Raw genomic sequence first — 25,886 nt, 5'->3', positions numbered from 1 at the left:
ACACTTTCCTTAGCGTGATCCCTGTCCTCCGTCCAGCTGCTGTGTAGAGGTTTTTGTTAATGCAGCACAGTGTTAGTCCCTCTAGAACTGACTAGCCAAATGAACACCGTGTCCTCGCTTGCCTCTCATTTGAGCACCATCTGGTGGCCTGAAAGCATGATTTCTGTGCATGTGTCTCTCTTCAGTTCCACGTCTGAAATTAAGTGATGGTTAAGTAGTAGCCTGGCAGAGTAGCATTTTTAATGGCATAATTGAGACAGTAGCACTGATGTTGCACGTGGATATTGCCCAAGATGCCCAAGATTATAGTTTAAATGGCATTCAATGGTTCCTTGTAAGTGCTTGGAAACTTAGTGTTTTCTTAATAATTTTGTTAACTTAAGCAAGCATTGAAGCATTGGTGCTGTATATTTATTTAAATTTATTGCCTTTTTTGACAGGCTGAGTTGTGATTTAAGAAGAGCTTCTGTATCTGGAAACCTATTGTGTATAACTATTGCTTCTAAGTTGAATATTTCAAGGCCTGATTTCTTCCTATGTGTAGAAGGCTGGAACTTTAATGATGAAGCCTGAATGCTTTTCTATGAGTCTTGACTCATGATGATCACCAGCAAATAAAAAGTACAAACAAATATACTATGTTGTGGCAGGTTTTACAACTTTTGCAAAAGCAAATTATAGTCAGCTCTGCATTTCTTCTGGCCTTGTCATAATACCTTGTCTGTCTTTTTTTAAAAAAATTGAAAACACTTATTGCTGAATATCATTTTGTAGGCCAGCTGCAGGGCAATTGGTGATCAACTTTTTGCAGAATATATTTGGTATTTTGATTATGGAAGTAAATCCTCTTCAACGGTAGTCTGTAACATATTTCAGAAGAAAGTTTGTAAAGCCTTATAATCAACAGATAAAGGGGCATCCTACTCCTATCAAGGTTTCATCCTAATTCCTATGGAACAAGAGGGTTTGCTATAACAAAGTTTTCTGTCTTTTCAGGAATCTTTCTTCATAAACAGCCTATGAATATTTGTGAAGCTGGACACTCTGAAGCTACCATTCAATTTCATTTGGCATTTGTTCATGGAGCATTTGTGATAAGTGTTTGCGGAAGTGCTTATGGACTTAAATTGTTTAGGGCAAAGGAATTAAAGTTCTGATTTCGTTTCCAGGTTCCACGTATGGGCACTTTTATTGGTGTGTACCTGCCCTGCTTGCAAAACATCTTGGGAGTCATTCTTTTCCTACGTTTAACATGGATTGTGGGAACAGCTGGAGTTCTCGAGTCTTTCATCATTGTGTTTATGTGCTGTGCTTGTGTAAGTTAACCTTTTTCTTTACCGTTGGCCAAATCTTCTGTTACAAGAGTACTGCTGCCTTCTAATATATGAGTAGCAGAGAAAGATTTCTCCGTAATGGTTAAGTACCAGTGCAACTGAGAGACATGGGGGGGGAGAGAGAGATATTTGCACTGAGTGTCACATACCATTCTAGCCTCTATGGAGTTTCTTTTGAGTTGATCACAGTAAGCTTTTATTTGAAGTATTATATGGATTTTATTAAATCAGCTTTTAGCAAATATTTCCTGATTTACATTGAGATCTGAACCGTTCTGCTTTTCACAACTTCAGAACAAGCTGAAATATAAACTACAAATCAATCCACAGCATTATGTCCATAAATTAATATTTTGGAATGTGAGACCACTAGTAGATGATGTTGTCATAACAATGACACTTGATCAGTTTGTCATTACTATTTAATTGGAATAATGAACATCTTATTTTAAGTATATTCAATGGTCTGTATTCTTCCAGTTCTTTTTAAAGACTGCCTCGAACATCTAAATTAACTGAATCTTCTACTGAAAAATTTAGTACTTAATTTACATGGATAACCCTAACCAAAGATATGATCATTTTTGGTTGCTATAACATCTTATTAAAAAAAATTAAATTCCTAGTTTCGTTTGATCACTTTGTCTTGCCTCATCTTTCAAAAAACTTTCATTATTTTAAATTTCCTCTATTTCTTCTTTCCACAGACTATGCTAACTGCAATTTCAATGAGTGCAATAGCAACAAATGGTGTAGTTCCAGGTAATGAAGAATTTTATCTTAACCGGTGAATGGTCAAATGATGGATGCTTAAAGCTGGGATAAGAAATTACTGTACTGTGAGATCAGAAGAAATGCTTTTGTGACTGTTGTGGTTTAACCTCAGTTTGCAACTGAGCACCACACAGCTGCTCGCTCACTTCCCCCCACCTGGTGGGATGGGGGAGAGAGTTGGAAGAGCACAAGTGAGGAAAAACTCGTGGGTTGAGATAAAAACAGTTTAATAATTGAAATAAAATGATAATAATAATATGATAATAATAATACTCAAAGCAAGTGATGCACAGTACAATTGCTCACCACCCGCCGACTGATGCCCAGCCAGTCCCCGAGCAGCGGCCCCCCCGACCAGCTTTTCCCAGTTTATGTACTGAGCATGGTATGGAATGTTTCTGTGGCCAGTTTGGCTGTGCCCCCTCCCAGCTTCTTGTGCACCTGCAGCGTCCTCAGTCAGTAGAGCATGGGAAATTGAAAAGTCCTTGACTAGTGTAAGCATTACCTAGCAACAACGAAAACATCGGTGCCTTATCAACTTTGTTCTCATCCTAAATCCAAAACACAGCACTGTACCAGCTGCTAGGAAGGAAATTAACTCTATCCCTGCTGAAACCAGGACAGTGTCAAGTGCATGTTTTCTTTTACCTGATTTATAAATGACTTTTTAAGGTGAGATGCAATCTTTTCACTGGACCTTCTGGGAGTTATGAATTGTAGCACATTTTTGTCATTAATCATTTGATTCTGTTTGAATGAAAGATAAGATGTTATAATTTGAACTAATGGAGACTTGTCTTCATGCAAAGCAAATTTCTTTACAAATTCACAAATAAGGCTGCTTTTGCTTTTTTTTTTTGCCTGAATTTGCCTAGACTCCATTTTTAAACACTGGAGCTAGTTATGTTGTTTTCTGCAAGAATAACAGCCAGTCTGCCAGCAGAAATCTTTTTGTATATAAGCACTCTAGGTTATGCTCATCTCCTTAAATTTTCAGGATAAACATATGACCTTGTTCCTCTTCAATTATGAAGCCAATTTTTATGGATGCAAAATCAGTTAGCCTTTGCAGCTCTTATCCTCTTCAGTTTCTCAACACATTAATTGATAATACAAGTGTTTAGACTTTGTTTTGAACTCTGAACAGTTTATCTAATGAAGTTAAAATAATTCCTCACTTGCAGAGTTCTCCAGCTTAGTAAGGGGCTCCAGAACTGATACATAAGTTGTTGGGCAAAAGTAAATGCTACAACTTGTGCAGGTTGTAGAATAATTGCATTTCTTGGATACAGTACCATATACGAAATATAATATAAAATTTTGTTTCAAATACTTTTTTATAATGAAGTGTAGTTATTCTAATCAGTGTCCAGATAACTAAAATGTTCTGCTCTTTTCCCATTCATATTTTTAAAGTTCATTGTAAAGATTTTGCTTAACATCTGAGTGTCACAGAAATCTTTGAAGTTGGCAGTTCTTACACTAGACAGGTCTTCTTCACTTTAACTTTTTTTTGTTGGTGCCAGTTTATTAGAGAAATGCTGCTTCTGCTGGAATATATGGAGGAGGCAGAAGGCACAGATAGGAACCTAGGATTGAAAGAGACCTTCTGAGCAGCAGGATCTTGTCTCCTGCTGTTGTATGCAACAGCATTATATTTAGTAAAAGGATTGTTCATGCATCATAATTTTTTTTTTTTAGTTTCTCACTTGTTTATATTGAAAAGCAGTTTCAAGCTCTGCCCTTTGATTAGAAGTGTATTTCTTATTTGCGGACTAATTTTATACAAGGCTAGTGTATGTTTACTTAAAATAAAGCACTTCCTTTCTCTGTCTCCTCTTTCTTCCTCAGTTATCATGAGTGGGACAAACATCTTTGGTTCCCTCTCCATGTTCTCTTAAATTAGAGAGGAGCATGCCTTGAGGGGGTTGGGGGGAAGTCTAGATAGAGCTTGAAACTTAGAGCCTTATTGAAAGGGAAATGGTACAGTGGAAATGGGGGGGTAGCTCATGACTTAAAGATGATGCATCTGTATGGGAAATATGAGTGAGAAGAATTGAAAAATTCAGGGGTGAAGTGAATAGTATATGAGTAGACAAGAAAAAGCAATCCCTACCTAACGCTTTTAAATGGTACTGAAAAAAATGCCTGTAGTGAAAGTGGTAATAGTTTCATGTACAGAAAAGAAAAAGAATGCGTATTAGTGAGACAAATTCTATTTTGTCCCTATCTCATAAAGAAATTATTCTGGAAGTTTATTGTTTGATTGTGAACAACTTGAGGTTAGAAACTAGACTGATTCACATCTATTTATACCTGTATATCCTTTTCTTAATTTACTTTTAGATTGTTTAGCTTGTGGATTTTTTCCTCTTTTTCCTTGGTGTGTGTTTTCTGTTCCCCAGAAAGTGCACATGGGGATACTCACTTTGAAATGTACATCCTAACTGCCTAGTTGGTATAGACATTGAATACAGTTTTGGTATGAACATTTCAGTGGAGATGCGTGCAGTAGTTATCTTGACTATGTTGATTGAATGATTCAAATGTTTGTTCTCTACTGCTGTCCTTGATCTGAAGGGCTGAAGTCTTTTTTTTTTGTTGTTGTTAAATTCACAGCTGGAGGCTCGTACTACATGATTTCAAGATCTTTAGGGCCAGAGTTTGGCGGAGCAGTGGGACTTTGTTTCTACTTGGGTACAACGTTTGCAGGAGCAATGTACATTCTTGGTACCATTGAAATTTTATTGGTAAGTACTAGTTTCTCTTAAGATTAAGTGTATTTGGGCTGTTTGGGGAGATTGCTGAGGAATGCATTTGGCCTAAAATGCATTCTACTTTAGTGATTTTTTTAATGTTTTGATACTGTATTCCCAGTATGTCAATATTTATTCTTACTCTACTTGTGACTATTTGAAAAACTTCAAAAAATTCTGATCAACAATACAAAAATAAATTAAAGGCTGTTTGATGTAAGTTTGTTCTACTTAAGGTAGGAACCAAACAGAATTCAGTAACTGACATTTAGTAATTTGTACCAGATACAATGTATCTGTTGTCACCTTTTCATAACATGTTCTGAATACCAAATGTCCCATAAATTATGCCTGTGCTACTGTACACCTACAGAGTTGCAAGAAAAATTATATTAATTTTAGTAAGACAACTAAAATTCCGAAACTAAAGGTATAGGACCAAACTGGAGATATAAACTGGAGATGAAAAATAGGAAATATTTTAGTAGATTTCACAGAAAAGAACATCAGATGAACAGGTAGACTTTGGTGACATGTTAAGATTTAATTAAGTGATTTTTTTTACCAACTTAAAACTACAACTTTTGTAACAAAAATGACAAAAAATACCACAAGAAATAGTGCAGTCCTTAGTGAAATGTCACATTAGATTGCAGATTAAATCATAGTTGACAATGCCTGTTTTCAGGGCCTCTGAAATGTCATCTGGATTTCTAAGTCCGTTATTTTAGTTTAAAAAAGTTTATTTACAAATGTGAAGAATTAATTTCTTTAAATGTTTGTCTGCATATGTTCATGGTGCACCACAGCAAACTTACAAACATTTTGATCTATATATTATGCTGCTTTTGTGTTATACATCCTCCTCTCCTTTTCCGAACAAAAATGTGCAGATGCATATAGCGCTTCCTTCAGGTCACCTTAGACTCGGAATTGAAAAGCTAAAGATTCTATCTTGAGAGTCAGTTTATCTTTTTTTGCTTTGGAGCCTCCCTCTTTCTTCAACTCTGAATGTAGTCTTACTCATTTTTTTTCTTTCATCTAACACAAGAAGGTTTTGGTTCCTTTCCTTGTGACTCAAGTTTTACCAAGGATGTGGATTTCATGGTATTACCCATCCTTTGTCTTTTCAAAATCTTTTTTTTTTTGTCATCTTGCTGTAACTTCTCAATATATATCTTGTTTCATTTTTCCCAGGCTGTATGCCTTTGAGCCCTGAATCCTTTAGTGAGGTCTTCAGGGGAGCTTCCACTTACTTTGTATCTACTGGAATTAATTTTCCATTTTACTGTTCTAGTTTTGAGATCATGATTATAAGATTTTAAATCTGGCAACTACTTTATAGTAAGCAGTCCACATACCTAGGTGGCTTTACATTTCTGTTGGAAGAGTTGCTTACTCTGGGTAAGTATGGCGTAAGTCCTTTTAAGTCATGTTTTCTTAAGGACTAGGAGGACTCCTCTCCTTCTGCCAAATGAAAGTCTGTGGGCTTGGCATCAGACAAGCATTCCTTGGATAACTCGCAGAAACTTTTCGGCTTCTACAGTGCTTGGCACTACCACGTGCACTGGGGAAAGCTGCTGCTCAATGAAAGGTTATGGAGAACATGAAGGGCATATCTCCTATGAGGCAGGGAGATATGCCTCTATCTATCCCACTTCCTCCTTTTCAGACTACTATGACTTTGAAATTTCATATTCCTGTAAATGCTGTGGAAGACTGCTTGTATGGCAATGGCCCAGCTACTGTGGCTTTGCTTCATCCAGGAGGGGCCAGACAGTTATTGGTCATCACATTGGAGACTGTGCAGATATGCACAGGAGGTATTTCAGAATTCCTCCTTCTTGTTACTATGACCCATGTCATAAACTCAAAAAAGCCTGGATTTGAAATTTGAGATACTCCTCACTCACTACTGCTAGCTTGTGAGATCTGATCTATATTAACAACACTAGTACCATGTCACATTGTGGGTTGGATTTGGTGCAATGTTCTCCCTACTTAAGAGTCATTCCGGTTTTATGTATTGCTAATAAACATGTATGGGGTTCAGCTATGGAATTCAAAGTAAAAAGCCTCCCAAGGATGTCATATCTGGCAGAAGACCTCAGAACAGACCCCTGTCATAGCCACAAGGCACGAGTTTGATTTTTTTTTTTTTCTCCACTGGGACATGGATTATTTGGAGGGGCAGAAATCAGTCATCTGCCTGTGGCTTTCCCCAGCAAAGCCTGTGAACAGCAGGGCGACAAAGCGCACAAGAAAACCTTCCGGAGTACCGGATACTTCTGCAACATCACAATGTAGGATTTTCTAATAACAATATGTATTGTTTATTAGAAGAGCCTGATACTTCTGCAACATCACAATGTAGGATTTTCTAATAACAATATGTAAATACTCTATCTGTAATCAGTTTTTCATTTTGCTTTTTCTGTTTTCTTTCATGGTGATGTGACAATTTCATCTCTTCCAGCATTCTAGCAAAAAATTTTAAATTAAATATAAATCTAGTAAGTGAATAATTTAAAATTAATTTAATTTATATTAGTTAAATTTAAAGAAAATTCTGGTAACGAATTGCCTATGTCTGTTTTTGGATTTTGGTTCTGAACATATCAGGATAGCCTCCTGTTCAAAGTTTCTTCCTGGCTTTAGAAGTAAGATTATTTAAGGATAGTCAGGATAGTCAGTTTAGCAGTTGTTTTGAAAGAGTGGAGTTGCCTCAAGCCCCAGTACTCCCCTAATAGCTGAGCAGAGGCTTTTTTGTAAAGGTGTTAGAAGAAGGAATAAAGATATCTTTAGTACACATGTACAAGATATCGTGTAGTACACAAATGTCTCAGAACTATAGGTCAGTTTGTCTTTTCATTTGCATTTATCAGTATAAGTCCTATAAGCTGTGCTTCCAACTTCTTTTCAGGTAGAACCCAGAACAAAATTATACGAAATTGAGATCTGTAAGATAATTCTGTTTGAAATTACGGTAGTTTAAATTGTCTGTTTTAGTACAGGACTAAACTTTGTCACACTAATCTTAAATTGTGCTGTTGCAAGTTCAGATTAAAAATTTAAGGTAAACACACCATAACATTTTTCAAGGTGCGATGTTTAAGGTATCTTTGACTTGTATGAAATATAGTGCAGGGACTGAAAATATTTTTAGTTTTTTATTATGCTTTTGTTTGACTCTTCATATTTTGTTTCAGTCAATGGAATTATTAATCAGAAAATGCTTCAAATGAATCTAAGGATAGATCTGGTTTGAGCTGAGTGTTTGGGCTAGTTTTTGGCTTTGTTTTTTTTCTTTTAATTTTTATCAATAGCACCCACCCCACCCAGGTCCTTAGTGGTTTTTCCTGTCTGGCAGAGACATGAATTTGAAGAGTAGAAACTCTTAAAGGGGAGAGAAGCAGCTGGATCAAAAGCAGTACCTCATTTCAAAACTCGTTTATTTTCATCCCTGCCTCCCCCTTCCTTTTACCTCTACACTTTCTAAACACCCGTGTCATCTGGTTGAACTGGTTTGTGAAAGAATAAAACTGATATTGTAATAGAAGCTTAGATCTTGAAGTTCAAGTAAATGATTTCTTAATAAAATGTTTGTTATTACATGTATGATAGTTTGCCATATCTCTTGCAGACCTACATTTCTCCAAGTGCTGCTATATTTAAAGCACAAGAGGCTGGTGAAGAAACAGAGGCTATGCTGAACAACATGAGAATTTATGGAACGTGTATTATCATTCTGATGGCCATAGTAGTTTTTGTGGGAGTAAAGTATGTCAACAAACTTGCACTGGTCTTCCTTGCCTGTGTGATTCTTTCCATCATTGCCATATATGCTGGAGTTATTAAGACTGCTTTTGACCCACCTGACTTTCCGTAAGTGCAGTATCTTTAAGTAGTGTGGGGTTTTAAAAAAAAAAAAAAGTGTGGGGAGGGAATAGCTACTGTAACCATTTCATGTTTTAAGCTAAACTTCAAAATACAAGCACATTGGCTTCCATGGTAGGTTTTATGTGTTTTAGGTAATTATGTGCCCATTTGTTATTCTGAGTTACATATCTGAATCTTTCTCTCATTGCTCATAAGACATGATACTCTGGAAAATGTTCTTTGGTACTTAAAGTTACTAACCGTTATTCCATCCACACGTAAAGAACAAGGTGGTTTTTGCTGACAGTAAATATAGCTGCTTTATCTAAAGAGTTAAACTAAAAACCTATAGAATAAAGCAAAAACTTTATTTGAAAATGTTGTAGTTATGAACCATAGTTGTGAAAGAAACATACTTTCAAACTTTCTTTGTCATGAGGAAACTTTTGAAACTTCCATTTCTCCCTACTTAAAATGGAGACATTGCAGTGTTAAACTCATTTGTGTTTGTGAAGGCTTTATACCTTCTTGTTAATAAAATCCAATATTATTGTTGTCACTTGTGGCACATTGCTTCTCAGCACCTTTAGCTTGTACCTCTCTTGGCTCACTAAGAATTATTTTTTTTGTCCAGTTATCAGTGTGAGTTGCATTTTTGTGCATCTTTTTCTGTTTGGAGAGAAAACAAAATGATACTGCTTAACACGTTAGCAGAATAGCCTGGTAACTTTTGTTATGAAGTGCCCTCTGTTATGCAGGACTGAAGTTATCCTTTGCTGTATGATTGTTACAGATTCCTTAGTACTTTGAAGTGTTGATGGTCGTGTTACAAATTGAGCATTAAAGCAGTATTTGTGGCCAGTACTGTAAAATGTTATCAAGTCTTTAATTGAAAAAATGTGTTCAAAATTGACTTTTTTCTGAAGAAAACTTGAATTTCTAAGAAACCATAACTTCCAGTAGGGAAATACTTAAATCTGTTAGTCACCTATAAGGTAAAAGAGGGTTTATCTGGATACGTAGCATAGGTAAGACTTACTACCAAGTTCCTGGAAACCTTATCTGTGGCCGCTACTGTGATATATTCTTGTTTGGGGAGGGGTGGTGTGTGGAAGAAAGGTCATCTTCCAATAAACATAATTGTTCACATTTTGGCCAGTCTGCCTCAAAATGAGAAACTCGAGTGTGGTTTTTTAGTATGGTAAAGCTGATCTGGTGGTGAGCTGGTCACCAAAAAGACCAGCTTCCACTTAGCTGGTTAGTTAAGTTGGCATCACTAACCTCCATTAGGTTTGGCCATTGTATAGATGGTAAAATAGTTTACCTCACGATCTCCTAGTTGAATCAAACTGGAAGAAATTTTCATGGGTCAAATTAACAAACCCTGCTGCTATAGGGTCACCAAATCAATAGCAATTAAAAAGAAAAACGAGCGAAGCAAGTGGCAAGATGATCTTTTCAGCAGCAGCTTTCTGTTAAATCTGCTCAACTTCCATGTGATGCCATACCCTGAAGCTGTACTGGTGTCTGGTATTCTTCTCAAGGCATGTCTCTTACTTGCTATCAGAAACAGGGTATTGCACTAGGTCAATATTCTGCTTGGCTTTGTATACTTGTTCTAATGCCAAGTAGTTTTTTTTTACTGCTTGTTATCAGCCTCTTGACTGAGCGCCTTCAGAAGCATTAGGTGTGTACTACGTGTTTGTTGGCTTACTTCTCTGCCTAACATGAATGTTTTATTTGGTGTTCCTCCTTTCATCTTCATAGATATTATATATCATTTCATTATTAAGCAAGCCTGGAACAGATATTTCCTAAACATCTTTGGTGTAGCTTAGTAAAGAAATGTTCCTAGATCCTTAATATTCTTTGCTGTTAGGAATTTGCTTTTTGCAAACTATTGAGTTTTCTAATTTTCTTTCATTTCTGAGTGTTTTAATTGCTTCCTGCTATGTGATTCTTTAACTTGTTCTCCCACCAATGTTTTTTAAATTTTGCTGTTTAACCCTCCTGGCTTATTTCCTACCTTTTGGATTTTAATATCTTTGAGGGCTGTCTAAAATACTTATTTGCTAGAAAAGGGCATGATATACTTGCTTAATCTTACTTCTGTATCTTCTTGGTCAGACTCATTGTTACATTAAGTATATTAAGTATTACTTCGCTTCTTTCTTGTAGGACTGAAGGAATCATGATCTCTGTTACTTAGTGGCCAAGCTGCTTGAGTTGATTGTATTTTCCAAAGAATAAATCAGAAGGCAAAATAGCTATTAATACCTTAAAGTTTGATTGGTGTTTTAAAGATTATTGATGATAGCTTTATATGCAGAGACTACATACTGTTTTAGTAGATGTGGTATAGGTCATAAGATAGGTACTATAAATAACAGGTTTCTGAAGAAGTCCAATAGACAAAAAAATAGTTTAATGCACAACACTATATTGAAGGATCACTGTTTTTATTTTTGTTTATAGTATCTGTCTCCTTGGAAACCGTACATTGTCAAAACGCAGCTTTGATGTCTGTGCCAAATTTACTGAAAGCAATAATGAAACAAAGACTACAACTTTGTGGAACCTATTCTGTGATAGTTCTTTGCTTAATGCTACATGTGATGACTACTTCAGTCTCAATAATGTAACCGAAATTCAAGGGATTCCAGGAATAATGAGTGGAGTTCTAGCTGGTAAGTTGGAAAGCGTAGTGATTTAAAAATTTTTGGACATTACTGAACAGCTGCAGGCCAAATTAATAATGTAGTGGTCTAGCCTGGCATTACTTCTTTAAATAATGAGTGGAGTTCTAGCTGGTAAGTTGGAAAGCGCAGTGATTTAAAAATTTTTGGACATTATTAATTTGGCCTGCAGCTGTTCGGTAATGTAGTGGTCTAGCCTGGCATGACTTCTTTAGCTCTAATCTGTTTGTGTGAAAGATTGCTACCTGGAGCATGCTTCCTCCTATAAAGTTTCCATCTGGTTTTAGAAGCTTAATATCAAATGCTTTAATTTGGAGGTCATTGGAGTTTTATAGCACTCTTTCAAAAGCCATTGTTCTAACAAAAAAAAAAGTAGGGAAGTGTTTATCACAGCTAATTTTTTTAATTGTTTAGCTCTTCTGTATGCCAAATACAATTATTTCAGTAAGCTGTTCATTAATACATTCTCAAACTCTCTTGAGGGAGAACTTGTTTCCAGTTTACAGGTGGTGCATTGAGGAATGAAGTCCTGTGGCTTGTCCAATGTGATACAGCAAGTTAGTGATGGGTTTGGAGAAAAGCAGTCTTTCTAGCTTCCAGTCTAGCATTTGGACAGAAGATGTTCTACAAAATGTATAGATTTTCTTCTGTTTACATTCCCCTACAGTTGTGGCAGCTTGGGATTCCAATTGCACTGGGTCATAAGATTCATTTTGAGTATGTAATGGGTTGTATTGTATACAGAGAATGTTTCTGGGGATGAAATGGGTGTTCTGATACCTCTCCCCTGCTTCCCCTTAAAATAAGGTTTGTTTTATATAAATATGTAACTCTACGTAGGGACACTAGGCAATCACTACTGCCATAGTAATTTAGTTTAAAATATCAAAAATGAAGTGTACAAGTACATAAAAAGATACTAAATGAAGCATTGGCTTCTCTGAATCTAAATTTGTATGTTTTAAAAAAAATCACTCAATTTCCTCAATGAAAAATGAAATTCTTTTTGATTGAAATGTTTGTTATAAGAAATGTGACTTAGGGTTTGTTCTATGTGTCTTATAACTTACCACACACATATCTATAACTTTTCCTGAATATTTTTACATTTCCTGCCCCAGCTCCGAAGACAGCTGTATGTTCTAACTTTTTTGCTACAGTGTAAGCTTTAAACTGCTGTTTTACTTTTGGAGGTTTCAGGCTGAGTACTAATTTTTCTTCTTTTGGAAAAATGTGCTTTTAGTTCTGTTCACTGATTAACACTTCTTTGAACTAGCACTACTGTATAAAAGTGCATTTCGCTGTTCTACTGTCATGTAATGCTAAGATCTCTAACAACCATTGAGAGTCTGCTGAAAGCTCAGTGTGAGAGATACACCTTCTGGTGTTCATTGCTTGATGCTTACCTATAGTGAATTTCATCAATCGTGTTCTGTTCAGTCACTGTGTCTATGGTTTTTCTGTAGTTCTTTGCAGTTGGCTTTGCTTCTACAACTTTGAATGACTGAGTATTACCAGTAAGCTTTCTCATCTTGCTACTAGCTCCTTTTTCCAGGTTGAGTGTACTGGAAAGCACTGGTTACATCCTGCTACTGATCCTTGTGGAAGCTTACTGGTGGCTTTCCTGCATTATAAAACTGTATTTACGTTTATTCTTAGCTATTGTTTTCTATCTTTGAACCATTTTTTTAATCCATGTGAGGAGTCTTCATCTTATCCCATGACTATTATAGATTCCTTGGTTGAGGAATCTTTCAAAAATGTGGGAAATCCAGAGGGACTGAATTAAGCGGATCGCCTTCATTTATGTTTCCCTCAAGGAACTTGAATACCTCTGACAGCTTTCTCTTACAAAAGCTATACTGAAACTTTCCCAGTTCCCCAAAACTCAAGGAAAAAAACTGAATAGATGCTGGTTTTGTCAGAACTCAAAGATAACACCCATGTGTTTACCGCTTCTATCCATTGCTATTATTGCTATCAACTGTTCATGTGCAGATGCTACTTGTGAGCCTTTAGTTTCCTGGTCTCTCCAAAATTCTCTTAAAAAGTTGGCCTTATGTTTGTCATGTTTCAGTCCTTGGTAGCAATACGATTTCAGGCAAACTCATAGTTAGCACCTCAGGTCTTTCAGTATTCTTGCAGGTTTCAGGCTGAGTACTAGTTTTTCTACTTCTGGAAAAATGTGCTCTGGTTCTGTTCACTGATTAACATTTATTTGAACTAGCACTACTGTATAGTAGTACAACGTACAGTGCATTTCACTGTCCTAGTGTCACGTAATGCTAAGACTAAATTAAGTGGATCGCCTGTCCTGCTTGCTGAGTGTGAGCACACATTCTAATACCTAATGTAAGCTTGAACTTGACTGGCAAAGAATTCTCAAGGAGGATTTTCCTCCACTGATGACCTATGTTCTGCTTTGTGTGAAGACTTTGCAGCTGCAGACTCTGCACATTTAAGTTTCTTGAGCTGTGTCTGGGAATACTCAGATATCATGCCTGGGTGTCTCAGGAAGCGTGTGCTAAGCCTTCACATGGTTTACTGGGCACTCGTATACAGTAAGTATGCATCTCTTGTACACCTTCCATGAATGTTGTCCTAACAACAAAAAAAATCACTCTACAAATAGCTGACCAAACATCGCTGTGAATGTGGCCCTAACAATAATGAAATAATTCTGGAAATAGCTTTTATCAACATTGTTGAGCTTCATGGTAGCATGTTGTTGGGTTAGATACATTGTACCAGCCAGATCCTGTTTATGTGTCCCTAAATGTTGCTAGAGGAGCCTCAGCAACCCATGAGTGGTCCTAGAAGGGAAACCTATCTGGAGTGCTCAGGCTATTCTCACTTCTGTGTCATACTGACTAAAGGACACAGGCTGTTAAGTCCTCATTAAGTATTTAGTGCTTTTGATTGGCAATGACAAACTGATTTTTGGACTTTCTTTTTATGCTTCATAGGGAGTGGATGCTAATTTGGAGGTCTTGTTTTATGTCACTCCTCAAATCTTTGCTAAAATTCCTGAAATTTAAAATTCTTTTGTTTCCTTAAGTCTTGTTTTTATGGCTTTGGTCTTATCTCTAGATCAGTTTGTTATTCCTTTTTGTTTGAATGGCCTAACACACATAGCGTTCTGTAGCAATTAATACTTACTTTCCTTTTAATCTTTGTTCTACTGTCTTTTATGTTTCTCATGCATGCTTCCATATATGCTTACCGATTTTAAGATTTCTGTTACAAATCTGGATACGAGTACCCTATCTTTGGCCACTTACGGAGATTCAGAGTCAATCTCCTATTGTGCTCAAGGTAACCTTTTGCTATTGTGAAGGCTTAGAATACTGTACTTAATTCCCTTAAGTTGTACTGGATGACTGAAAATTGGCTATCAGATCCATCATCCTGGCAGTCCATGGGAATTGTTTATTTCTGTGGTGTAAAATCCTTTGCCTCTTCGACAGGGAGGGAGAGTATCTACTCTGTTTTCCTCACATGTGATAGGACAACTTGTCTCATTTTAAAGTAAGAATTGGTGTTGGACGTTCTCGTCATCTTGTCAGGGGGCACAACCAGTGTTTCCACAAATGTAAGCTCTCAAAAGCTACTGGTTCTTTGACCTGTCAATCTTCATCAAACAAGCACCCTTAGTTTGTTGGAGAATTTAAGCCACATTCTGCTCTTTTTTGCTTGCTTTGGTTTATTTTTTGCTTATCAATTCTCTTCTGGAGTCTGATTACTCTGCTTTTGTCACCCTGTGGAATACCTTCACCTTGAACAGCTGAGTCCTGAACTGTTGTCCAAGGTTATTCTGTACAGCAGTTCTCAAAGAACTCAAGTTACTGTTAAGTAGCACTACTTTTTTGACCTGCTCCTCAAAATATAAGAACAAGAATTACAAATATATGCTAAGATTGCCTGAACCTGGAGATAATAGATTCCTTATTTTTTCACAATGCATCTTGATAATACATCCATATGTTTGTGCAATGTAAACGGACATTCTACAAATATTTTAGAATTTAATTCTATAACAATCTTTCTTTAATGAAAGAGAAAGTCTTGTAAGATGCATCCCATACACTACTGCATTTCTACTGGTGTACAGTGGGAATGTCCACCAGTTACAATTGGTATTGATCATATTGCTGCTGCATTCTTGGCTTTATAAGGAAATGCTGGGAAACATCATGATTTTTGTGTAAGAAAAGCCATCTGATTCATAAGATTATTGCATTCTCACTACTTAACATCCTGAATCAGAGAGATGACACTGGCTCTTTGGTTTTTTTCCCCTCTTGTAGATAATCTGTGGAGTACCTATTCAGAAAAAGGATCAATAGTTGAGAAAAAAGATCAGCCATCAGTTGCTGGATCAGAAGAGATAAAAATGGGTGGACTCCCTTATGTTTTTACAGACATCATGACCTACTTCACAATGCTTGTAGGGATTTATTTCCCATCCGTGACAGGTAGATACAACTATTTTTCTTGAGTGAGGATATGTACTTATAGCTGAAAAAAGATTTTTTTTTTTTGTGTGTGTGTGAATGTTTGTTGAGGACACACAGACTAGCAATATATGTGTCAAAGTTTTATGTACCTAAAACTTTCTGGTGCTAGAGAGACATAGCTGGCAGCTGGTTATTTTAGGGGGTTATAGGACTTAAACAAGAAATCAGCTTAAGTGCTATTTTCTATGAATGGAAAGAAAACAAAAGCTTCATGTGTTACTAAATGCTTATTCAAAATAAGATGCATGCCTTTATAATATTTTTCATCTTCAAATGCATGAGAGAACAGTTGAGTATTAAGATGATTCAGGTATTCAAGCCGTGAACCACCTGTGACTTGTTTAAATGTCCAATATTTTTTGCAACTGTAACTAGTAGAGACATTTTTGTCAATCTTAAAGGTTAGATTAGTTGTATATCACTTTCCTCAGATCACATTTGACTGAAATAACCAGAGACACTTTTCTTCAAAAGTCCCAGCTCAAGCAATTGTAATGTCAAGTAACAAAACAGAACTCTGATCGAAGTTGCAGCAGTTTACTAGTAGAATACCAGGTGGAGGTGTCCCTTCATATTCTTGTCCTCCACTGTTCCCATTTCTCTACTTCAGGCTCTTTTATCAACATCTCATCGTATCTGAGCCTGTGGTTAGGGTTTCATTGCATGGAGTTTGACAATGCTTTTGCACTGGAACATCTTGACATTAGCTTCCATGTTTTTGCCTCCAACAGTGGTCAGTGCAATTCTAGGTAAGATGGCAGAATTAGTCAGTTATTGTATGATTTTTCCCTCCTGTCACAGTATGTGCTAGAAAGCATTTTTGTTATCTTGTTAGATTCAAACAGGGATATGTACATGTGATTTCCTAACCATTCTTCTTGTACTTACTGCCTGCTCCTTTCTTTTTTGTTTCTATATTTTTATTACTTAGTTTATGGATTTGCTTGCATATTTTATTACGCATGGTCTGTTTAGTAGAAAGTTAGTGCATTTGGACACACTGGCTGAAATTGCTAAATCCCTATTGGTTTATAACATCCATCCCCAACATTTTGCTACTTATGTATATTTCCCCGTTTTAAAAACGATTCTGAAGTTATATTTGAAAAATATTTTTTTCATTTTTTTACCTGTCTCTTTCCTGAGCTGCCTGGAATTTGTTTAGTCAACAATGGATGGTAACACAAATTTCTGAATAAAATGGTGGTATAAATTGAGGATTTGTGCAGGATTATAATACCTTTCTGTAGCCTACTCCATTGACAATGATGTGTTAAATCAGGCTTAAAGTTAAATGTTCCTATTCTATTAGTTATTTACATGGAGTTAGTATTAATTATTTTTGACATATAAATTTGGTCTCTCTTTAAGGTATTATGGCAGGTTCAAACAGATCTGGAGATCTTAAGGATGCTCAGAAATCTATTCCTACTGGAACAATTTTGGCTATTTCAACTACGTCTTTTATTTGTATCCTTTATGCTGTGACTTTTTTTTTTCTAGTGCGCATTCTGTAGGTATAACAGTATAGTTTCTTCATTGAAAAGTCATTAGAGTTGCCTGAGTATAAAATGAATGAAATCTAAACTGAAAAAAAAAATTTTATATTTGTCTAAAATATAAATATTTATAAACATTATTTAAAATATCTTGAATTTTATTTGTATATACAAATGTTCTGTTGCATGATATATGAACTGGCTACTTCTAATACTTCACAAATCAACTGTGCATCAAATGCAGTTGTAGAGAACATAAACTAAAAAGTTGTAGCAGGAAGAATTAAAAAGACCAACCACAAAACAACCAGAACAAACAAACCAACAACAAAAAACCCCCCAATTCACTATCACGGACACTTTCATTTCATCCCTAGGTGAAAAGTGGTGTGTGTTCTCTCACTGTCTCTATAAATGATTATTTATAGTGTAATCTTCCTTCAGTCTCAGTAATAGATCTCTCCTGTATAGTGTTGTTTGGTGCCTGTATAGAAGGTGTGATATTAAGAGATAAGTAAGTCGTATTCAACTTCTAATTTTACAGGGAGTATGTATGATCACGGGTTATGTTAATAGGACTTATTAATGGCTCTTCTGGGAAATATTTATGTGGTATATTTTTCTTTTGCTTAGGTTAAAACTGGAGGGAAAGTCTATCTGTTAAACTGAGATGGCTGCAAAAACTGGTCAGGTTAGCAGGTTGTAACCCTTCAAGAAGTAGAAGCAGAATCTAAGATAAATGTTTGAAGTGGAACTGTCCTAATAAAATGTTCTTGAGAAAGAAAATCATAATTAGTATTTGTGGAGCTGATGGGTGGGCGTAAGGGGAGAGTGGTATTGCTTTGGGAGAAGTAATATGCTTCTGAGGATCAAAGACAGAAAAATATTTTTGGCAGTTAAGTGACAAGGAGAGTTCATGAGAGAGACTGCAATGGACCATCAGGCCTATAACTTCCACTGGATGTATGACTATTTTTTGTTTGAAAAATATCAGTTGTATATCAGGAGTCATGTCAGTTTTCACCCATCTAATTGCCTGAGGATATTTGAGGCACAATGAAGCATGAAGGTAATAAATGTAATGCAGATAAGCATGAACAGAATCTCCAGATTTTGATAAATTTCTCCCTTAGGAGAAGTTGAGTTTATTAAGATGAATCTGTTGGCAGGTTTCACATTTGTTTCCTTGCTGGTGCCTGGTTCTCTTTTCTACTAAGGCCCAGGTTTGCTTTTGGTGATGAAGGAGTGGCATTGGGGTATTGTTTGGAAGGTGAAGGAGATGATGCTGAGATAACTTATTTCAAAACACAATCTTTTAGTCTAAGTTAAAAGCTGGATTCTAATCAAAGCTAATACAAGAAGCACCAGGGAATCATTTTTAATTTAAAATAGTATTGCTGCATCAGTGAAAATCTGATTTCTTCAAAGTAAATACACAAACCAAATCAGGCTGATGCTTAAAAAATAGTAAATTAATTCTGAATTATAAATTCATGCACAGCCAATATCTATAAACTCACATCTTTGAAAGTAACATATTTGAAATTTACTTGGGGGTGGAATTTTGCCCAAGCTGTGAGTGCAGGTGATCTGTCACTAGAGCAGGATGCATTGTAGCAAGAGCATTGAATCCATGTTCTTTCATTTACACTGCTGCCAGTTCTTGTTTGGCTGAAATCCAGTGTGACAGTAAAATGTGTGGATTTTGGTCTGGTTTAAAGACTGTTTTTTGGGTTTTTTTTCATTATGGATTGTCATATCTGCCATGGGAAAAAGTAGGTTGTACATCTTTTAGTGTTTGTCCTTCATCTTTTCAATTTGTTCCTACCTGGTGTTTAATTAAAACACAGGCATTAGAATTTGAATTAAGAATGAATGTGTAGCTGTATAAATGTCATCATAGAAGCATAACATGTTTTTTTCTCCTATATCTTTAAAGGGTGTAGTTTCCCCTTTTTCCATCTCCTAAAAATAGTATGTAGCCATGCATCCAAGCTTGGCCATATGCAAGAATTTGAACACTGGCATGTTATATTAACCTGATTACTGTGTTTCTTGATCCTGTTTAAGAGCAGGTCTGAAAAGAGCTAAAGCATTTAATTTTTCTTAGCCTGCAGCCTTTTCTTTTCTCTGGTGTTTATTTTGAAAAGCCTGAAAACATCGGGGGGGAAAAAAATGCTATCACAGTATATATAGTCTTAAAATTTATTCTGGCTGCTTTCTAACAAAACTAAGAGGAACTACAAGAAGTTTACTTGCTTTTAAAGCAAAAATGTAAGCGTGAGGTGGGTAAGAACCTTTTTGTAGTTTACCCAAGATGTCTGTAAATGAACATAAAGTTAATTATAAAAAAAAAAAGCAGTGGCATTGGATGGGACACTCAAGACTGTAATGAAAACACCTTTTCCTGACTTCCACCTGCTTGTTTGCCATAGTCATTTAAAAATTGCATCAGGTAGCATGACAGTCAGAAGGCATGCGGATAACTTGAGATGGTTGTGTCTAGTAGTTTCCTACTTACTTGTATATATGTCAGTGTCACTCTATTAAAAGGACAGGCTAATACTTTGTTTTGCAAATCTCCTGCTTATGCCCCAGGGTATACCTGTATTACTTGTAGAACAGGCTTCTGCGATCTAGTTCCTAGCAGTCACAAGGATCTGAAGGATGCATATGTAAATACTTTTGCTATTGCTGTTAATTCTGTAAAGTTTGCCAAGGTACCCGATACTTGCTGCATGTCGGCTTAGAGGCAGCACTTATAATGAATCGATTACAATATGTTTTCTTTAAAACAGCAGAATAAAGAGAAATTGTTTGGTTGGGAAATCCTATAGTGCATACTGTGACATTGTGTTTATTGTTGAAAAGTGCTGTTGTCCAAAAAGATTGAAATGTGGGTGTTGAAGCTATTGTAAAAGATATTTTGATGCTTACTGAAGTTTTTCTTTTTTTTCCCTTCCCTAAGGTTTGGAGAAGCAGTTAACGGAAATCTAGTGGTTGGTACACTGGCCTGGCCTTCTCCATGGGTTATTGTGATTGGTTCATTCTTTTCAACATGTGGTGCTGGTCTCCAGAGTCTCACTGGTGCACCCCGTCTGTTGCAGGCCATTGCAAGAGATGGCATTGTACCATTTATTCAAGTGAGATTTTTTTTTCTTTACGATACTTCAAATATGGCTTATAGTCTGACAAAAAAAATGAGGTATTATTTCTGCTATTCCTGTAGAACTGTGAGGAAAAGATTTGGAGCTCAGTTCTAATTGTGTACAATAATAGATCAAGCTATTGTAGGACAAAGTTTGAACTTGGATGTTTCTGTGCAATGCAACTTAATTATTTTTGTTTTTACACATAAAAGTTAGTGGTTCAAAGCTGAGAATATGAGTCTTCTCTAAATGGAAATAAATTAACTAAGAAGCAACTAACAACTGAACTTCTTGACTCCAAGCTGTGTTTACCACTTGTGTTTGTGAACAGAGTTGATTTAATCTCACTATGGAACTGCATGATACTTCTCATATCATAGAGATAAAATTCTAATTTTTATTCATTTTTGTAAGCTAAATTAAGTCAACAAAGATGTAACAATAGAATACTGTCCCATGACTCCTAACATTAAGATTGTTCCGACATCTCTGTGCATGTTTTTAAAATAAATAAATCAGTTTTTTCTCAAAGGAAGTGAGTAAGGGAGCTGGCAAACAGAAGAAAAGAGAACTCTTGCTGGAAGATATTTAACAGAATTGCTGGGCTGCATCTGCAAAAACTAGACAACTAGACTTGAGTTAAAAATAAACAAATAACATTCCAAAAGATGATAATGTCTAGAGAGGAAAGCTGTAATTTCTGTGGTGATGCTTGGAGTTTGAAAGCTTACCTCAAATTGCCAAGAATAGCCAACAGTTGCACAGTGCAATGATAACCTACAAAGAACAGGTTCAAGTATTAAAAAAAACAGGATTATGTCCGAGTAACTATGAATATTTTGGGAACAGAGTTAGGGGACTGTTATCAAATTTAGCATGCAGAAAGAAATTGCAGATAGCACAGACTTTGAAGGTAGCTAGGGCTGAATTTAAGAGAATAGGCTGTTCTGTATGGAGAGAGTTCTGAGGGTGATTTGGAGCACTTGTTAGTTTTTATATATCTCTCTGGGAGGTTTATATCATTATTTTGATACCTAAGTTATGTGACCAAACTTATGTTTGAGTATTCCCTACTTTACCCACACTTACCTCTGGAGTCTTGATCAGATGTGTGCTCTAGGTCACTGTCTTACATCTGAGGTTGGTGTAGTATGTTATGTTAAAATGGGCTATTGGTGAATAACTTAAGACTCTTCAGAGATATCTATAATCTATCTTCAGTGAGGGCTAGGTATTAGAATAGCAGCAGCTTGGTTTGGTTCCTGAATTTGGGGAAAGCCTACAATGAGTCAACACATTGATGTGTGACTTAAGGAGAAAATTCCTCAGCTAGGATGTGCCTAGGACTATTATGAATGATGGGTTAGCTGGAGAATTTGAGTGGGGTTGGGGGAGAAACATCTGAGGAGGATGGAGATGTGCAGATATGTGGGAATGGGAAAATAAAAGAGGAAAGGACTTGTGTGAAGAGGGGGGAGGAAGTGCACAGGGAATGGGTTAGAGGAGATGGTTGGAAAAGCTGAGAAGCAAAGCAAAATGGAAGAGGTAATGCTAGTGGCTTTGGCAGGGTGGGTTGTCTTTTGTGTGTTGTGGGCTTTTTGTTGTTTTTTTTTTTAAGGCAGATCATACTGCTGTTGCCAACTTTTTTCTCAGTCTTTAATCACTTGGTTCCATTCCACTACTGCTGTTTCCTTGGTCTGTGTGCTAGTGCCTAGTCTCAGTAGGGCTATATCCTTGATATTTTTTTCTCTTAAGTCCTTCTCTTCTTTTGGGCTGGAGGGGAGAATGGTCACTAGAAATGTACACTAGTATTGCTGCTGGGAGCAGGAGCCAGAAGGGTTGATGAATCAAGAAGTAAACAAGTTAAAAAGACAGCAGCTGCTGCTTCTGCAGCCCCTCTGCTGCCTGAATGTTCTGCCAGCAGCACTTGCAGCAATGCTACTGGTAGCAGGAAATGCAACTGCCGTGTCTCCAATTCTACTGGTTTGGGCTGCTCTGCACCTACAGTATTGGCAACTTGTTCATTGAGAAAGCTGTATCACCATTCCCTTGATTTAGGAGCATCTTTTCTACTGCGGTGAAGACAGATTATGAGGATGTGCAAAAATATCAAACAAGCTGCTGCTTTATTTCACAGTTGAGAGCAGTGACATATTCCCTGACTTGCAAGACCTATATCTGTAACTGGAAGTTTATACACTAAGTATGCTGGGGTGGGGGTACAGAATCATGACGGAGTTTGACTTGTGAGTGGGAAGGGGTTGTAATGCAATAAATTGTAAATACTGGGTTGTATTGAGAGAGATAAATGAAAAAATTTCACTTCTGTCTGAAGTAAAAATTTGGCACTTGGTGAGAGGGTGACAGTATGATTCTGTCTTGCCAGGATTAGATTTGAAAGAAGTGAAGAATTGGAAGGAAAAAAATTTATGTGGTTTGGGAAGTGAGGGAAAGGGAATCCAGGGGAAGCAAGATATTTGAAGAGGGATTTGAGACTTGGAAAGTGCTTGCAATTTTGGAGTGATATAGCTGCTGCATGGACAATCAAGGAAATGAATGCAAGGAGATTAATATAGGGGCAAAAGTATGACATATTTAAGAAAAAAACAAAAGACTTGAAACACGAGCAGAAAAAATGGCCTTTTAATATAAGGGAAGGAAGATTGATGGATGACAGGAAGCTAAGGGAAAGAAGACAGTATGGAGAATGAGTGAGGTGAAGAACCTAGACATTTGGAAAGGAAGCCATTGTGGAAAATGGGGAGTGAGGGTTTAGTCTTTATAATTGTATGGAGGAATATGGAGGAGAATAAATACGGCTGGAACTTCAGGTGAGGCATTTTGCCATCCATCACCAGTATAGCTGGATAGAATTTTCCCCAAAGGAAATTACTACATGCAAAATGATTTTTGGTAGGGCTCTGTGCAGGATCATAGGCTTACCTAAGTTCTCTTTGAAGATCAATATTTATGTTCGTAAGTACTGAGTTGATGCCTGTTTTGTATGTTACAAAAAATACTGCCCTCAACTATATTAGCTTTTTATAGACTAAGCATAAATCTCTGATGCATGTGGATTTTAAGGTACTTAAGATTATTTCAGCAGCAACTGCAATAGTACTTTAATGTAGTCATTGCTTATTTTAGTAAACTTTTTTCATATTGGAAATGTGTGGGTTTTGCAATTTTGTTTGTGGCTTTTTGTAGTAAGGATTGCTTCATTTTTCTTTGTAACTAAAGACTATTTTTGGTTCCAGTTAGTTAGTTTGTGATCTGCACCATATTTCATAACTGTATAATGAACAGCTTTCCCTAATCTTACTGTTTACTTGAATTGAACTAGGTATTTGGTCATGGAAAAGCAAATGGAGAACCAACTTGGGCTCTGCTTCTCACTGCTGGTATTTGTGAAATAGGAATTTTGATAGCCTCATTGGACAGTGTAGCACCAATTCTTTCAATGTAAGTATGAACGTGGTGTTTTTTGTTCTTAGTATTTTATTTTTATTTTTAAATTAATGAGGTAATGATTTTTCTTCTTGAAATAATACACGCTACACTTTGTCTTCTAACAAGTTATATTCCTGTTTGATCCTGGAGATAATATGAAACAACAAAATATTTTGGCTGGAACTAATTTCTAGGCACAAAAAGCTTTTTCCATGACAGAGTTCTTGAATGTATTTTTACTAGCATTCAACTCTTAAAAACCTCGATTTTAAAATAAAAATTTCTGCTATTTGAGCTTAAGTGCATCTAATAGAGGCAGACAAAACAATTTAATGTTTTAGGGTATGAACTGACCTTTATTTTACTGACTTTGTCTTGGAAGTTTATCCCATGTGTTATGGCTTGACCTTGGTAGGCAGCTCAGCCCCACACATCTGCTTGCTCACTCCCCCCCAGTGCAATGGGGGAGAGAATCAGAAAGGTAGAAGTGAGAAAACTCATGGGTTGAGATAAAGACAGTTTTAATAGGTAGGGCAGAAGCTCAGCATTACAAGCAAAGCAAAATAAGGAATTCAATCACTATCAATAGGCAGATGTTTAGCCAATTCCAGGAAAGCAGGCCTTCATCATCTGTAACTGTTACTTGGGAAAACAAACACCATTAAGTCCCCCCTTCTTCCTCCTTTCCCTGAGCTCTTACTGCTGAGCTTGATGTCATACAGTATTGAATATGCCTTTCGTCTGTTGTAGTCAGCTGTGCCAGCTGTGTCCCCTCCACAAGACTATTTGCTGGTGGGCCAGCAAGAAAAACAGAGAAGGCCTTGATGCTGTGTAAGCACTGCTCAGCAACAGCTAAAACATCCCTGTGTTATCAACACTGTTTTGGTTACAAATCCAGAACATAGCATCATATGAGCTACTATGAAGAAAATTAATTCTATCCCAGCCAAAACCAGTACACCATGATTGTCAGTTGTTTGCTATGTTTTCTCTGAAATCTGTTTGAGGCTCTATATGATGCTAATACCATGTTTTGAGGCCTAATATTCTGCAAGGATTAATTCAATCTGTGTTGTGTTCTGTTGGCCACTGAACACAGTGTACAAGTTCCTACCCTTTTTTGGGTTGTGTTCAGCTTTTTAATGCAAATCTATCTAGTTAATTTCCTATTGGAAAATGCTCTTTTTTTTTTCTTAACAGGTTTTTCCTTATGTGCTATATGTTTGTAAATCTGGCTTGTGCAGTTCAGACGCTTTTACGGACTCCCAACTGGAGGCCTCGTTTCAAGTATTACCATTGGTAGGGAATATTCCTTTATTCAGAAGAGTTAAAACTAATTATGCAGCCCTAAATTGTTGATTTTCTTGCAATAATAAAACAAAATGTCCTTTCTGACTTAAATGAGTTACAGTATTCAGTACATGAATCATAACAGCAATGTTTGTTTTCATATGTTTGGAATAGAGCTAGTAATAGGTTCGTGATCACGAAAACAGGTGGCTAATGTAGGGGGTTTGGGAAGGGGCTACAGGATGACATTTCATGTTGCTTATAAGCCAAGAGATCTCTGAATATGTGAGAATGAAGATGAAAAAAACCCCTGTCTTTCATATATAGATAAGGAGAACTGATAAAAATGTTAAGGAAGGCTGATACGATTTTCATTTTAGTTATGCAAAAAAATACACAAATCCAAAACTTGTAAAGAAAAAAATCTCATTTAATATACATCAGTTGGCTCTTCAACAATCACTATTTTTAAAATATGTCATGCTTTGGACATTGCATTTGATAACTGAAGTAGACAAGTGGATACTTGATAAAGTCGGTAA

At 36.4% G+C, this 25,886-nt stretch overlaps 1 protein-coding gene across 1 annotated transcript in view; it reads left to right on the top strand.

The window, feature by feature from the left end:
- LOC103923919 (solute carrier family 12 member 7-like) overlaps positions 1-25,886 on the top strand; it is a 37,341-nt gene that overhangs the window by 4,233 nt on the left and 7,222 nt on the right. Inside the window, exons 4-14 of the mRNA XM_009332359.1 lie at positions 1,170-1,316; positions 2,042-2,096; positions 4,728-4,858; positions 8,508-8,749; positions 11,219-11,430; positions 15,747-15,914; positions 17,328-17,426; positions 17,912-17,969; positions 20,424-20,598; positions 23,948-24,066; positions 25,255-25,353. Coding sequence (XP_009330634.1) covers positions 1,170-1,316; positions 2,042-2,096; positions 4,728-4,858; positions 8,508-8,749; positions 11,219-11,430; positions 15,747-15,914; positions 17,328-17,426; positions 17,912-17,969; positions 20,424-20,598; positions 23,948-24,066; positions 25,255-25,353 — 1,505 coding nt within the window. The remainder of the gene's footprint in view (positions 1-1,169; positions 1,317-2,041; positions 2,097-4,727; positions 4,859-8,507; positions 8,750-11,218; positions 11,431-15,746; positions 15,915-17,327; positions 17,427-17,911; positions 17,970-20,423; positions 20,599-23,947; positions 24,067-25,254; positions 25,354-25,886) is intronic.

Source organism: Pygoscelis adeliae, unplaced genomic scaffold (genome assembly GCF_000699105.1).
Source record: "Pygoscelis adeliae isolate BGI_AS28 unplaced genomic scaffold, ASM69910v1 Scaffold119, whole genome shotgun sequence".
Lineage (NCBI taxonomy): Eukaryota > Metazoa > Chordata > Aves > Sphenisciformes > Spheniscidae > Pygoscelis > Pygoscelis adeliae.
The sequence above is the reverse complement of the archived record's forward strand: the minus strand, read 5'-3'. Positions and strand labels throughout refer to the sequence as shown.